Raw genomic sequence first — 14,367 nt, forward strand, 5'->3', positions numbered from 1 at the left:
CATCCTCACGCCGCGCAGCAGCCACCTCATCACGCGGCGCGCCTCGTCCTCCACGAGCGGCCGGCCGGCGTGGCGGCGCGCGCCGACGACGGAATGCAGGCTGGGACCGGCGTACTCCATGACGAGGTAGAGCTTATCATCCATCTCCGTGCCGCCGCCGCCGCGCACCACCTCGTGGAGCTCCACCACACCGGGGTTCCCCGCGCACGCCGTGAGCAGCGCGGCCTCGCGCAGGAGCGCCGCCTTCCCGCCGGCGCGCACGGACTTGATGGCCACCTTCTGGCCAGTGCTGCGGTGGCGCGCCTTCCACACGTCGCCGAAGGCCCCCGCGCCGATCTTGTCGAGTATCTTGTACGAATCGACTCTGCCTATCGGGATGTTGTCGAGCACGTTCGTTGTAGCGCCTGGTGCGGTAGTCGATGACGCAGCTGGTTTTGACCTTTTGGCTGAGGGAACACTCGGTGCCGGTGCATCGTCCTCAGGACGACGCTTCGGGGCCAACAAGCTGCCTTCCGCTCGCGATGGAGGCGGACACTTGGAGAGAGGCATGGGCACAACGGTAGGAGGGCTAGAGCAGAGTGTGGGGTCTAACCTTGTGGGGTGTTGCTTCCTTCTTGTTGCTGAATTGCTCCACCCGTTAGGCCCAGTGGCTGGAATTTGACTTGATATCAGGTTTCCCCAAGTAGTGTATTTCTAGGGTTACTAGTAGTCGAATTGGGGGAATTTTGCTTACTGGATCAACTTGCCAAATTGGGGATTTTTTTTCAAGATTTGGAAGGGGCTCAATTTGAGCAAGGGGGATTTGAGTTGAGGGGGCGAGGATCGTCAGTGCTGCTAGAGATGGATGAAGTCGGCGGCGGTGACCGGCTTGGTGGTGGGTAGCGGAGTGCGGCGATGAGGTGGTGGTGGGCACCGCCTACTACCGTAGGCAAACAAGATGGTGATGGTTGGAGTTGGTGTCGGAGATGAGGTTTGATTTATGGTGCAGCTGGTGGTGCAGGCGACCGCATGCGGCACCGATGTGCTCGGGGCTAACTAGATTGGTGGAGGTCGTCGGAGTTTAGGAAGATGCGTCGTCGCTGCAGGACGAACAGATTTAGGGAAGACAGAGCAATGGAGCGGATGGATTATAAAAGGGACTGTAGAGTGGTAACGGATCAAGATCTATCTAGTGAAGGCTAACTATGTTGACATTTGTCATGTTGACAGATGTCCGTATGGTGAATGTTCACCAAAATAGGATGCAGTGAATTGCCCTTGTTTATATTCTTCTTCCTCCACTTCATCCCTCGATACTCCATCTCTGACCGCATGACGACACCACCAACCGACTATCTCGTAGTTACCTTGTGTTTCTACCATTACCGGCTAGCGGAAAACTCATTGTGGCTCCTATCTTGACTAGTAGGGTAGCCCATTCCCCACTTGTCATTTTTCAAGCGCTACACACCTACCTGCGTATAGTCCTCTAACTTACCAATGGCACGGCCTCGACCTTCCTCTACATCCAAGAGTGATGGTGAGATTCATTAATCCTTCCAAATTAGGTCATAAACATGTGCTCCTGCACATCCTGTAGATGTTTTAGTTGCTCCAAGGGAAATCTTTTTGCTGGCTCACAATTGAAAAATATATTATATATTAGAAATTCATAAAATAAATTTGAGCCCCACCGCTCATCAACCAATCTTCGCCATGTAATTATTTATGTTCTAGCATAATACCCATTGAGACACTTACATGAACAGTTAAGAGTTCGTGTGCATCACTGCACCACATAGTGAATGACATTATCTTCAACCTTTATAGGTTGGAAGAATGATGTGGGGATGCAAAGGCGAGCCACATTAGCTGAGCCTGGTGCACTAGAACAAGCAATAAAAAGTTTTTCTAGTTGCTACTACCAAATTTCACCTCATGTGTGCACATTGGATTTAATATGGTTTCTTTCGATCGAAACAAGCTTCTCTTTTAATCAAAATATTTTAGACTTAGGAATGTTGGCATCCACTCAACCATCCTTTATTACAAAGTTTTCAGCCATTGCCTCCATCATGTCAACAAATAGCAAAAGCTTCATAAAAACTAAAACCACCCCTAAAGATGACATGCATATATGAATGTGTTATTATTGCCTTATAAAAAACAAAATCATTTATACTTCACCAAATAGCCTAACATAAAGTGCTTGCCTCCAACCCAAACTTAGGATACAAAAGCTTAATCTATTCCCTATAGCTAATTTATAGACATATAGCTATACTTATAGGTGATTGTACTATATCTATACACAATCTAAACAATTGTTCAAATAAATTCTACAATATGGCAATAAAAGAATCTGAAGTACGCAGCAATAGAGGGGGTAGAAGCAATATCACCAGCAGCAAGGGAGCTGGAAGCCACCAGCCAGTGCTACATACAGTTTCCACCAAGTCTGTGTTGGTACAGTCATGAGGCCATATATAGAATAGTAAACGATAAGAAAAATTATTGCATGCGGTACAAATAAAATGGTACAAGGCAGCAACAATTTAGCGCAAGCTAATGTTACACATGAATTCACGAAATGATAATAATACAACAATCCCAAGAATGTATCGAGCTAGCTATTGCCGCATTAGCAAATATAGGGGCAGAACCAAGAATCCACTAAGACCCAAGCTAATTTTCAGTACAGTTATGGAAAAAATTTACCTGTTCGAGAACAAAATTTATTTCTGAGTCATATGCCTAGTGGTACAACGAGCGAAAATTGAATAATATTGGGGGTTGGAAAAAAACAGGGAATTACCATATTAACACGAGTACGTAAAAAAAAACAAAGGTCGCTTGTCAATCCTAACATGCCATTTCTTTGCCAAATTCTACATATAGATAATATATAGGAAGACTATTGCAGGAGGTCATGAGGTTGAAGATACCATTAGTGAACAAACAACTAGCTAGGTTTCTAAATATGTAGGCAGAGAAAGATAGTAAGCAGCAATTAACAGCAAGCAAGGAATGGCATCCCTAGGTATGTAATTAACATGGAGAAATGGAGACCATAACCTGATATAGTTAGCCACATCTAGATAGATAAAAACTACCAGCAGATAAAAGCTAGCTAGCTTGGTATCAAGCATCTCTTCGTCTACCAAGTAGAGTAACGTACTAAATCAGGCCACATTGAGCAAGGAACCTCATGAATAAGGAAATAAATGCTAAGGAATGGATTCATCTATCGAACTTGTAGAGCTAGCAGGCAGACATCTAGGCAGAAGGAACGGAAAGGAGAAGCAGGGGTGAGGCATGCAAGAAGGAGCAAGACAAGACGTCGTCTCTCCAATGATCCATGGCCTGTTCGCTTCAGCTTATAAGCCGGCTGAAAAGCTGAAACGGCTGATTTGTTGTGAGAGGAAAACACTGTTTAGTGGCTGATAAACCAGCTGAATAATCTGAAGCGAACAGGCTGCCAATCCCCTTCTCATAAATAAAAAAAGTACTTCGAATGGACCAATGCATGAGGCGTCGTAGGTAGCACGACTTGGCGGAGTACACAAGCTCCGCAGCACGAAACTTTAGGGTTCCGTGCGGCCGTGTCGACAAGGAGGGGAGAGCATAGTAGACGGAGTTGACCAAGTGCATGAATCAGAATTAAGAAATAAAGACCGAAGTATTTATTATTTTCTATTTGTGACTCCTGGAGAAATTGGGGGAAAATATACTGAATAGCATTATAGGAAAATAATCGCATGGTCCAAATCCAGGTGGAATAATGCCTTTGGGACCGGTGTTATATATCGTTGGTTCAAGATTTGGTCATGATAATGAGCACAGCGAGAGCCTCCGAGAGGGGTGAATTAAGCACGGGGACGAGAGCATGAGGGTTTAATTATGTAAGAGTTTGGTCCTGTCTCTCTGAGGTCCAGGCTGTGTATTGCTCGGTGATATAAAGATTAGATGGTTGCCCCTCAAGGGCTTGACAGGAGGGGTCAGCATGGGTTGATTTGGTATGCATGTACATCGTAGATTAGGACTTGATCACTACCTTCTTGCTAATTCGCAATAGGCCCCCACGTCGCCCCGCTTGGGTGACTCGGGCGGCGACCGTCCGCCCCGCCGCCACCACCCCTCCCTCCCCTTCCCTCCCCTCGCCGCCGCTGGAGGGCTCGACCGGAAGCCCACGCCGGCCTCAGGACGGCGGCGGCGGGGCCTTACGGCCCTGTTCCGGCCATGGACAGGGAACAGGCGGCCACGGCGGACCCGCGTCCAGGGCGACGGCGGCAGCTCAGAAAGCTGGATCCGGCGCCGTGGAGTCCGAATCCGATGACGGCGGGCCCGTGCGGAGCCGAGACGGCGGCGGTCGGGCGAGCAGGCGAGAAGGGTGCTAGGACGGAGAAGTGGTGCGGCGCGCCGACCAAGGTGACAGCGGTGGCCCGGGAGGCTGGATCCGGGCCGGATCTGGCGATGGCGGCCCCGCGCGGAGCCGGGACGACGGTCCCAGGCAAGCAGACGCGAAGGGACGCGGAGTGGCGTCGGGCTGCTGCGGGGCAGCGCCTGGGCTGCAGCGCCGGTGGGAGCGGCGAGGTGGTGCGTGGTGCGGGCGCCGACGGAGGCACACCGAGGAGCGGGGGTAGGCGCGGAGCAGCGGCGGGGTGGCGGACGGCGCGGGTGACGAGCTAGTGCGCGGCAGTGGCCGGCCCCCTCTCCAGCAAAGCGACGGGCGGCGCGGCGCCGTCGCGGTGGTGGGGCCGGAGGGTGCTTGTACGTTCGTGGCACCATGGTGGTGATGCGTGACGTGCCGGGCTACCATTCACGGAGGTGACGGGGAACGAGAAGCTGCTGCAGTCGATGCCCAGCGGTAGTGAGATGCCAGGAGGTGCGCCGCCGGGTGGAGCGCACGACAGGGAGGAGCGCCACCGACGGCAGGGAGGTGCAGGCGGTGGAGCCGCTAGAGGAGGAGATGCGGAGGAGGTGCTGGAGGAGGACTCGGGGAGAGGCGCTGTGGCTTGCGGTGGCGTGGAGTGCGGAGGTGGAGGTACGGCGGCGGGAAGTGTGGAGGCGTGGCGGCGGCACCGCCCTGGCTTAGTGGCTGTGGCTGTGGTCTGTGACTGCCAAGCTGAGAGCGTGCAGCGACGGTTGAGATGCTTCAGGTGAAAGCCCTTGCTGGCTTTTGGGCCGGTGCACATGACGACGGCGTCCTAGGGCGTCGTTTTCCCTGTTGAGGGCGTCATGTTGGAGCTACAACCTCCTGCACAGGGGTCCTCCGGGTGAAAATCCAGTCCAGCTCCTGGACGAGCGACGGCGGCACCACTGGCGTCGTGGCCTCCTTGGAGGCGTCGTCTCTGGAGACCCGACTCAGCTCGGCATCGCGGGTCCACTGGTCATAGGCGGCAGCAGCTGGTGGCGGCAACCTCGCTATGTGGCAAGCTTCAAGGGGGCTGCTGAGCTCACGTGGTGGCAATCACAGTCATGGTGGCGACCAGGGATTGTTGTACAGTTGTCGGTTGGCTGCTTGCAGTGGATTACGGCGGTTGGCGTTGCTTGGCAACGGCCAGTGCAGCGTGGGATTGCATCTTGGGACGGCGCTTGCGGCAGCGGCATCGTGGGACGACTTGGCTTGCAGCGGACCGCGGCGGGTTTCTCAGCTCGGCTGGGTCATCCGGTGCGGTACATCATCAGAAGACGGCGCAAGGGTACATCATCGGAAGACGGCGCAAGCGACAGACTTGGCTCGATGAAGTGGATGAAGTGGCGGCAAAGGCTATGCGCGTGGGTGAAGCAACGACAAGAGGCCAACCTGTGACGGTGGCCCGTCTGTTCGATGGAGATCTAGGGAAGCAACACGAGAAACGGATATAGGACGTGGAGTTCTGGGATGAGCGTGGCGAGGCCCCCGCGCGAGAGCGAGATGGAGTCTAACGGCGGATGTGGCAAGACCCTCGCGCGTTGTGTACCGTGGTGGCGGCTGCGAGGCAGCTTCTGAGAGATCCGGATCTAGTGATATCACTTTGTCAGGTGGAGTGTGGTGTCTGCAGCAGCACTTCGACGGAGGGTCCCGCATGGCGGGGGTCTCCTCGGTGGGGTGCAGTATGCTCCTGTCAGGTCCCTTGTCGACGCAGGGTCACTTACGGAGGTTTCGGTGTTTAGATGAGGGTAATTGTTGGTGGGTGCTGCCAGGACGAGTGGAGTGGGGAGGTCATATTTCAGTTGAGTGGATGTCCCAATCCAACCGGGTGAGTCCTCTGTTGTTTTTCTTTTTTTTCTTTTCCTGCCTATGCCCTCCCATGGTTATAATCTTGTAATTTTCTACTATATCAATGCGTGTATCCTAGGGTTATAATCTTGTAATTTTCCACTATATCAATAGCGTCGTTCTTTCAAAAAACACTACCTTCTTGCTACCGTAGCGACATCAGGTATGTCATTTGTCGTTCGGCATGGTACCGTGAGGTGTCATCCAAGTAGTTGAGTGGTATAATGCCTACCCAACAGAGCCAAATTTCACCATCTGAGAAAGACGAGAGGAGGGAATATGATCAGCGCAAACACGCATGTGCACTAGCTCAGCGAGGTGGAAATGGAAAGATCCAGGCAGAGAAACACATGCATGTGGCAGACAATTTAGAGAACCCCCAAACTGAAAAATCCTGCAAAATTTCGAAAACTTAATAAAGTATAAAAAATCGTGACATTATATAAGCAAGGAAATTCTTGACAGGCCATTTTACATGTTTAGATTAATGTAGCTATTACAATTTTTGCAACAAAAAATTTGTGCCTACAATAAAAGACTGAAGCAACAGGTCACTAGCCAAACTTGGTATAAAACATCAGCATGCCACTGACACTAAGCAAGCATACTTGCATTTGTTCAATCATGGTTCGTAATGATCACTAGCACAAAGAAAACATTATTTTACAAGTTTTCTCCTACCCAGCTAGTGTTAGAGCGTGGAGTAACCAACCATCCGCATATTGGACATCTGAGAACCTATGATACTACATGTTTCCAAAAGGATTACCCATGTGTGCAGCTCAGCAGCTAGCAGAGTCCTGTAAGGATGGCAACCCCTTTTCAAGCGGAAGTTAATAAGTTTGGGCATCAACTTCACATGCATGGCGCTGTCACCATTTTTCTTCTCATTTGCAGGATCAAGGTGGCTGAAGCCCTTTTGAGGCCTTTTGTTCTGGGACCAAATGCTGTATTTGCACTGTAGCTAAAATAGTAGCTGGTTCTGCAAATCTCATGATTGTAATATTTTAGATTTTGCGGACACTGTATCCAACTTCTTCTGTTTTCAAGTCCTCATTCCAGTTCACAAACTCTAACCCTCCAAACTGTACTTGCTTAATACCAACATGACTGCAGAAATCAAACAGAAAATGGATGAGATTGTATTGTTCTACACAGGAATATGATAACAAAATTGTTTATAACATGATCGAATACAGAGCAGTGTCATCTTGGAAGACAGCCCCTCTAATTAATTTTATAAAAGTTGTTAAGAGGCAGCTGATATATTGTTTTTCAAGAGTAACAACAGTTTGTTAAGTCATGATGAGTAATAAAAAAAGTGTGTTAATTCCTATTGGCGTGCCAAATGCTTTCAGGTAGCCCCAAAAGCTGAACTTGCCCAACTACAGGAGCGGCTTTCGAGAAAGGATTACATTTCACACTCCATTGACATCAGTTTCCAAATCAATAGTTACTACTTCCCTTAAGATAAAATGAAAAGTTCTGTTTTCTTCTCCTTAAAAAAGAAGGTTCAGTTTGCTTCTCCAAAGAGAAGAAAAGTGAATGCTGTGGAGCACAATGCACACAAACATGGCAGGTGGGCAAAACATGGATTCAACTTTTAGGGTTGCCAAACAAAAACCAGAGGGAAATATAAATATGCAAGTGCACCATATGTTAGAAACCAGATCGTGATGAGCAGAAATCACATTGTACACAGTAAATAACCAAAATATTGACAATTCAAAAGTCTGGTTCTTACTCTGAACTTATGGTCGTTAAGGCATTAAGTAGGATGTCCAAAAGCAATGGCTCATGAATACCAATGTCTACCCTGTGCAAGTCAATAAGATGAAGGTAAACAGTCATGGGAAATATCAATGTGATTACAACTTGAAAAAGTATACATTTGCGATATTTCGGTCTAGAATAAATATTTGTCTGAAAGAGGTTAAAGAGGAAATATGGCACATGAACCAAACATAACTGAGCAAATATGGTATGGCATTGTTTCAATACATGGTGCAAAAAGGTACAATTGCACGGAAAGACTTATGGCTTTCTAGGAAGTCATACAACTCCAATGTACTAGGCTTAAATGGTAGTTATTATTTTTTTCAGCCAAAGTGGTCCAGCAAGCTTATTGCACCACAAAATTCATAAATCATGTAAAAATGGTTTGTCATGATTCACATCAACAAAATTTATGCCGTGAGTGCTCTGTTTGCAAGTTATGGTATTTTTCATAAGCTTGCTGATATAAACAGTTAATGTCTGCAATCCAGAATGATGTGAGAACAGATGGAACTAATAAAAGAATCAGAGGACGGGGAAACCAAAACAACACCCTTGTTCAAAACGTTATGATATTTCACATGGCAACATAAAAAGGTTACAGTCTACAGTTGTAAAGGCTGCTTAGAAGAAAAATAGTACATACCATACACGTGCTAGATTATCTTGAATCTCAAGATTACCAATGTTATAAAATGATGTTGGAGTGACGTTAGCTCCTTCAAGAGCATCATAAGTCGGCCTTTTGCAATCTAAAGGCAACTGCGATAGCTGTAAAATAAACAAGTATTTTTTAAGCCACTTATTGCAAAGCATAGAAGTTCGATCAAAGCATTTTTAAGCTACCGAAATTTTGAAGGAAAGAACAGAGGTCATTTTTTTTACATTCTTACTAATGGCAGGATTATGTTATCCTGACTAGTATGATCCACTCTGTTTCCTTACTATATTTGAAGGACATGACAAGAAAAAAGAATGCTGCCCACAATAACATTGGAAAAGTGACAGAGTAAATCTGGAGCAGCAAATTTACCTGCATATTCATAGAATTGCAGCCACCAAGGCGCCCAACTATATGCCAAGAACGTAGAGCCTGCAAGCATGATAAAAAGGGAAGTTGCAAAACATTCTGAATAAACATGTGTATAGATCTGATACACACTATGCTTTTTATTTATAGCGTGATCAATACTTTCCTTTGGAAAAAAAGAAATAGAGAGCAAGAACTTACATCAGAAATTAAGGTAGCATCTTTTGGCAACAAAGCATTGTTGAATTCGAACCATATATATGAATTGGAGAAGTCAAATCTAGAACAGGAAACAACCACAAATCCAAATTCAGTAAGCAATTAAGGAATACCTCCAAATGATTGTTGATTGTCAAGTTTTACTCCTACATTGATCATTATAAGGCACTTGAGATTAAATTTGTGACATCTAACAAATAGTTGATCCAACAACACATAGGTTTTGTGACACAAGAGTGACAATGTTGGGTTTGCACTTGGATTTATAGACAATAATAATATAATACATTGTCAAAAAATTAACATTAGAAGTTCGATTTAGGAGACCAATTTTGTAAACGAAAATTTGGAGAGTGATCAGGTCAAACTGCACAGTATAAACGAGCAAGCTAGCTAATTGGATTTTGCACACACATCTGGCAGCATGAGAGAAGCACATTACTTGTTGAAGACGACCTTCATGGTGTTGGGCGAGCCGGTCTTGGCCTGCACGATCTTGTGGCGCTTCTTCCTTATCCTCTCCTCCATCTGCGCAACGGCACAAGGCACCAAACAAACACCAAATTATTCAACCGAGAGAATCAGACGGGAAAAGCAATTCAGTCATCAGAGGATGAGAGGAAGAAGGGGGAAGAGAAGGCAGGGGACACCGACGCGGTTCTGGGCCTTCTTGGGGTCGTCGAAGTAGTCCCCCATGATGTCCCCTATCTCGGGGTCATGGTCGTAGTCCTCCTCCTCGCCGCCGCCGCCCTCCCAACGCGGGAAACCTTCGTCCTGGAGCTCGGCTTCGTCCTCGTCGTCGCCCTCCGCGGCGGCTGACGCGCTCACCGCCTCCCCCGCCCCCGCAGCGTGCCGTCGGGCGACGAGGCGGGACGCGTGCCTGAGGCGAGCGTGGAAGGCAGCAGCGAGGCGCGCGCTTGAGCTCGGGGCTGCTGCTGTTGAGGGTGGGAGGAGCGGCGGCGGGTAGGCGGCCAGGTAGCCGCCGAGGAGCGCAGGGAGCATGGCTGGTGCCCGCTGCGCTAAGATGTTCCTGCTGTCGCTCGGAATTATGCCGCGTGCGCGTGCGCTTTGTGCTGCTTGCTTGCCGCTGGGGCGCACCGGCGAGTAGTCGGCGTCGCGGCTGGCTAGCACCAGACAGCAGTGTAGCAGTAACTGCTGTGGATGGGGGTAGCAAACAGAGGAGGGGAGAGGGGGTGATGGAGCAGCTGGACAGTGCGTGATGGGCCGGTGGTGTAGGCAAGAACAACGGGTCCATCTTTTTTTTAGAACGAACAACGGGCCCATCGTCGGCCTACTGGGCTTTACAATTACCGAGGACACCTACCTCCGCTAAACTTTCTTCTAGTTTCTACGCGGCTGGAATTGGAGTTGCAGCTTTTAAATTTTTCTGAAAATCTGCTGACTTTTTGTCTGAAAACCAACACTAATTTTTAAAATATATGTTTAACTTTCTGAACTTAAAAGTTACAAAAATGTGAGAAAAAAATTGAGTTTTTCAACTTCCCATATAAACTTAACTTTTCTAAGACTGCACGAGAAGTTTACTGTTTGTTTGAACTTCTGACTTTTCATACCGAGAATCTACCCAAAAGCTCAAACAAACAGGGTCCAAGGCTTCGAGCTTCTGGACAGCTTCTTATTATGAAAAGCCAAAAGTTCAAACAAACATAAACTTCCTACGTAGTTATCGAAAAGTTAGAAGTAAAAAAAAATTAAGTTTGTATGAAAAGTTGAAAAGCCTTAAATTTTCATAGCTTTTAGTGCAAATAATTAAAAACATCTTCTAAAAATTATTGTTGGTTTCTCAAAACATAAAAAGTCAGCTACGGCTTTTCAGGAAACTCCAAAATCTACATGCTCAAACAAAAGTACCGTAATAAAGGTTTGCATATCCAACTGCAGAACCACCATCCCACCAAGCTTCTTCGGGGGCGGGCGGGTAGTGAAGCAGATAAGTACTCAGGGCTGCCGCTGGCCGGGTCAACTATCATCTCGATTCTATTAACACATCGGGTCTGTTCACTTCAGCTTATTCAGCTGGCTTATCAGCCACCAAATAGTATTTTCCTTTCACAACAAATCAGCCGTTTCAGCTTTTCTTCCAGCTTATAAGCTGAAGCAAACAGGCCCGGTATCTATCAAAGAGCATGTCTTTATCAAGGACAGAAGGCACCGAGGCTGAGGCATTGCGGGCTGCGGCCGTGCCGCCGGGTCCGATCGTCGGACAGCAGAAAGGCTGGCAAGAGACCATCGGTCATCTCCGTTGCCAACTAGGCGCTCTGGCGCGTGTGAAGGCCGGGAAGCCATGTCGGCAACTGGGGAGTGCGTGCGCGCTCGCCCGCGGCGTAGGAGCTCGGTTCTGTGCCGGTGCCGGCCACCTCCGACCGATGAGGTGCTTACCAGTGCTCCGGCTTCTTCCAGAACTAAGATTCTATGTACCCTGCAGTACCAATAGGTGTTATCCTGTACATTCATTTTGGATTCAGTCCTGTTTCGAGATCCGTGAAAGGGTGCAGGTGGGGTTTAGTAGTATGGCATTATGTCCCGTCACGTATGCTATACGGTACGTATTAAGTATGTGTACATGATCCATACGTTTGGTATACATAATGAGTAGGCTGGTACAACTCTCCCAAGATTTCAAAATCATTCAAACCTCTTTCTCCCTCTCTCTCCTCCCATCCTGTCTCCTCTCTGCGGGAAACCGGCGGCGAGCGCGAGGTGTGGGCCGACGCGGGCAAGACGGCGGCGCGGCCACCGGTGGTTGGATTCGGCACGACGCAGGCCCGGGATGCTCGCCAGCATCTAGATCCGCACAGTCGCGGGCCGATGCGCGCCCGACGGCAGATAGATCCGGCGCGGAGGGTGCAACGGCCGAGGCTTGAGTACCGGTGTCGGAGCGCAGACGGCGTCTGCGAAGGTCAGGGTAGGCCCGACTAGCCGGCGCGGCCCCGAACAGCGATGGAGGCAGTGGGCGTCGGCCCCCGAACAGCGATAGGAGGGGCTGCGGGGTTGATGCCTGATGCGGTCACCGGATCCAGCTACGACGCAACCACTTCGTCCTAGCCGCGGGGGACGTCAGCGTCTTGCGGCCCGGCTAGGTCCCGAGCTCTTGCGCCAAATCCGATCAGCTCCAACTCCTCCTCCGAGCGACGGCAGGCATCCCCTTCCCGTTGGCCGCTGGCTCCACGAGCATGACGGCAAGGGCAAGGGCGGAACGGCGGCAGCGGCAGCGGCACGGCATCTCGGCGCGAGCACAGGGCCTTCGGCGCTCATCTCGGCACAAGCGTGGATGCGCTGCCGATAGCGGTGGGATGCGAGGTCGAGCAGGGTTAGCCGGCGTCCTAGCTCCCGGCGCGGCTTGAGGATCCGCGCCCCTCGCCGTGCCCCGGCAGGCGGTCGGGCGGCTAGCGGCTCGGTGGCGGTGGTCTCGCACGGTGTGGGGCCGGTGGGCGACCAGAGGTGCTCCTCGCACTCCGTCTCCCCGAGCGCTAGTGCTGGGCTGCTATCGGAGTGGCGGCGCATGGCGTGGCTGCGGTGGGAGTGGCTGCAAGGACCACCATGCGCGAGCGGGGAGCGGTGGCCCAACGTGGTGCGGGGTCCATGGCTCCTGGTAGCTACGATGACGAGCGCGAGGACCGGATGAGGAGCAACGCATGCTGGGCTCGGGGTCGGTGGTGGGTCCGACGGAGCAGAGCCTGGGGTCTCCCATGGGCAATGCATCGGCAAGGTTGTTGCCTACCAGCTCGGCGCACCCATGTGGCCAGCACTCATCCTCCAGCTCTGAGTTCCTTCACATGCGTTATCCGTGTACGTGTGTTTTCTTCCTGATTCCTGCTCGTTCATGGGTTTCTTATTTCTTTCTTATTTTTTTCGTTACCAATTAACCTTTCTTGTTTTTTTTGCCCCAGCTCCTCCATCTATTTTTGGATTGCGCCCCGAAGTTATGCTTAGATGGTTATGCTTGTTGCAAACTATTTATTTTCCTTCCTTCCATCTTCTTATTTGTTTTGAAGGTGAATGCCAATAGTATACAATAGATTCTAGCATATTTGTACAAAGTTCTTGGGAAATTGTTTTACGAAATATGTTCGTAATTATTGGTTTGGTGGAACACATAAGAAAGGTTCATGGTTGTTGGTTTGGTTCTCTTATTTGCTTGTGTTTTTTTCCTCCGTGTTAGCAGGTTATTTTCTTCTGTGAAGTAAATGTTTTCTTATTTCTTATCTGCAATAATTTAATTTTTTGTAATTCAGATTTGCGAGGTACTAGCTGAGGCCAAAGTGATAATATAGAAGTTAGAGTACATAGGGTGTGTATGAAGTACATTTGATGAAACGGGGTTATACCTTGACTGCACATTGATACTCGAGCAGCAATCATAGGGGTGTACAAAATTGTGCATATGGTGCAATGGTGATGTATCTGTGACAATACATAGGGTGTGCAAGGATGTGCATATGTTGCAATGGTGATGTACCAGTGATCAGTGTGAGATCGTATGGGAGTCCGGTAGTGTATGATCTCGTTACACGTGATTGTTGTAACAAATATCACAAAAAATTAATAGGGAGAGAAAAAGTTGCATGGGAGATAAAGTTCTTGGAGGGGTGGATGTCACCCAAAATTAATGGTGCTAGAAAAGCTGCAGCACATGTGGCAGAGGGAGTCGTGGGAGGGTTGCCTTAGTTACAACTTTAGCGGTTCTCGAGACGCTTTATGAATACACGCGTGTCACATATATGCGTCGGAAAAAATCAAAATACTAAAATACATTGACTAGAGACAAAAGGGCACACGTCTCGGTACAGAACATCAGATTGCTTCCATCATACCTGCATGGTGTGCGTACAGGACATTAACCGCTTCTTCCATCTCTTCCATTAGCTCCCGGTGTTCTCTGCCTCCCATTCGCACATGCACGGATCGCCACGTCGACGCGACCCGCGGTCGTCGTCGGCTTTAACCCTTTCCTACTTTTGGCCCAACACAGGCCACGCGGTCCGGCCCACCGAATCCAGCGCGACCCTCCCTCCTCTTTATCCCAGCCCGGAAAAGGCGACCAAATCTCGCTCGCCTCCCCACCTCCGTGGCTCCGTCG

General features: G+C 49.3%; 1 protein-coding gene across 1 annotated transcript; it reads right to left on the reverse strand.

Annotated features, from left to right (window-relative positions):
- Nucleotides 1-6,657: 6,657 nt before the first annotated feature.
- On the reverse strand, nt 6,658-10,418 carry LOC101761245. Its single transcript, XM_004968930.2, has 7 exons — nt 9,921-10,418; nt 9,709-9,794; nt 9,249-9,327; nt 9,051-9,110; nt 8,664-8,788; nt 7,986-8,057; nt 6,658-7,351 (listed from the first exon to the last, which is right to left on the reverse strand). Exons 1-7 carry the CDS (start codon nt 10,266-10,268, stop codon nt 7,249-7,251), a joined length of 873 nt encoding a protein of 290 aa, XP_004968987.1. The 5' UTR covers nt 10,269-10,418; the 3' UTR covers nt 6,658-7,248.
- Nucleotides 10,419-14,367: the final 3,949 nt, after the last annotated feature.

Source organism: Setaria italica, chromosome V, assembly GCF_000263155.2.
Source record: "Setaria italica strain Yugu1 chromosome V, Setaria_italica_v2.0, whole genome shotgun sequence".
Taxonomy (NCBI): domain Eukaryota; kingdom Viridiplantae; phylum Streptophyta; class Magnoliopsida; order Poales; family Poaceae; genus Setaria; species Setaria italica.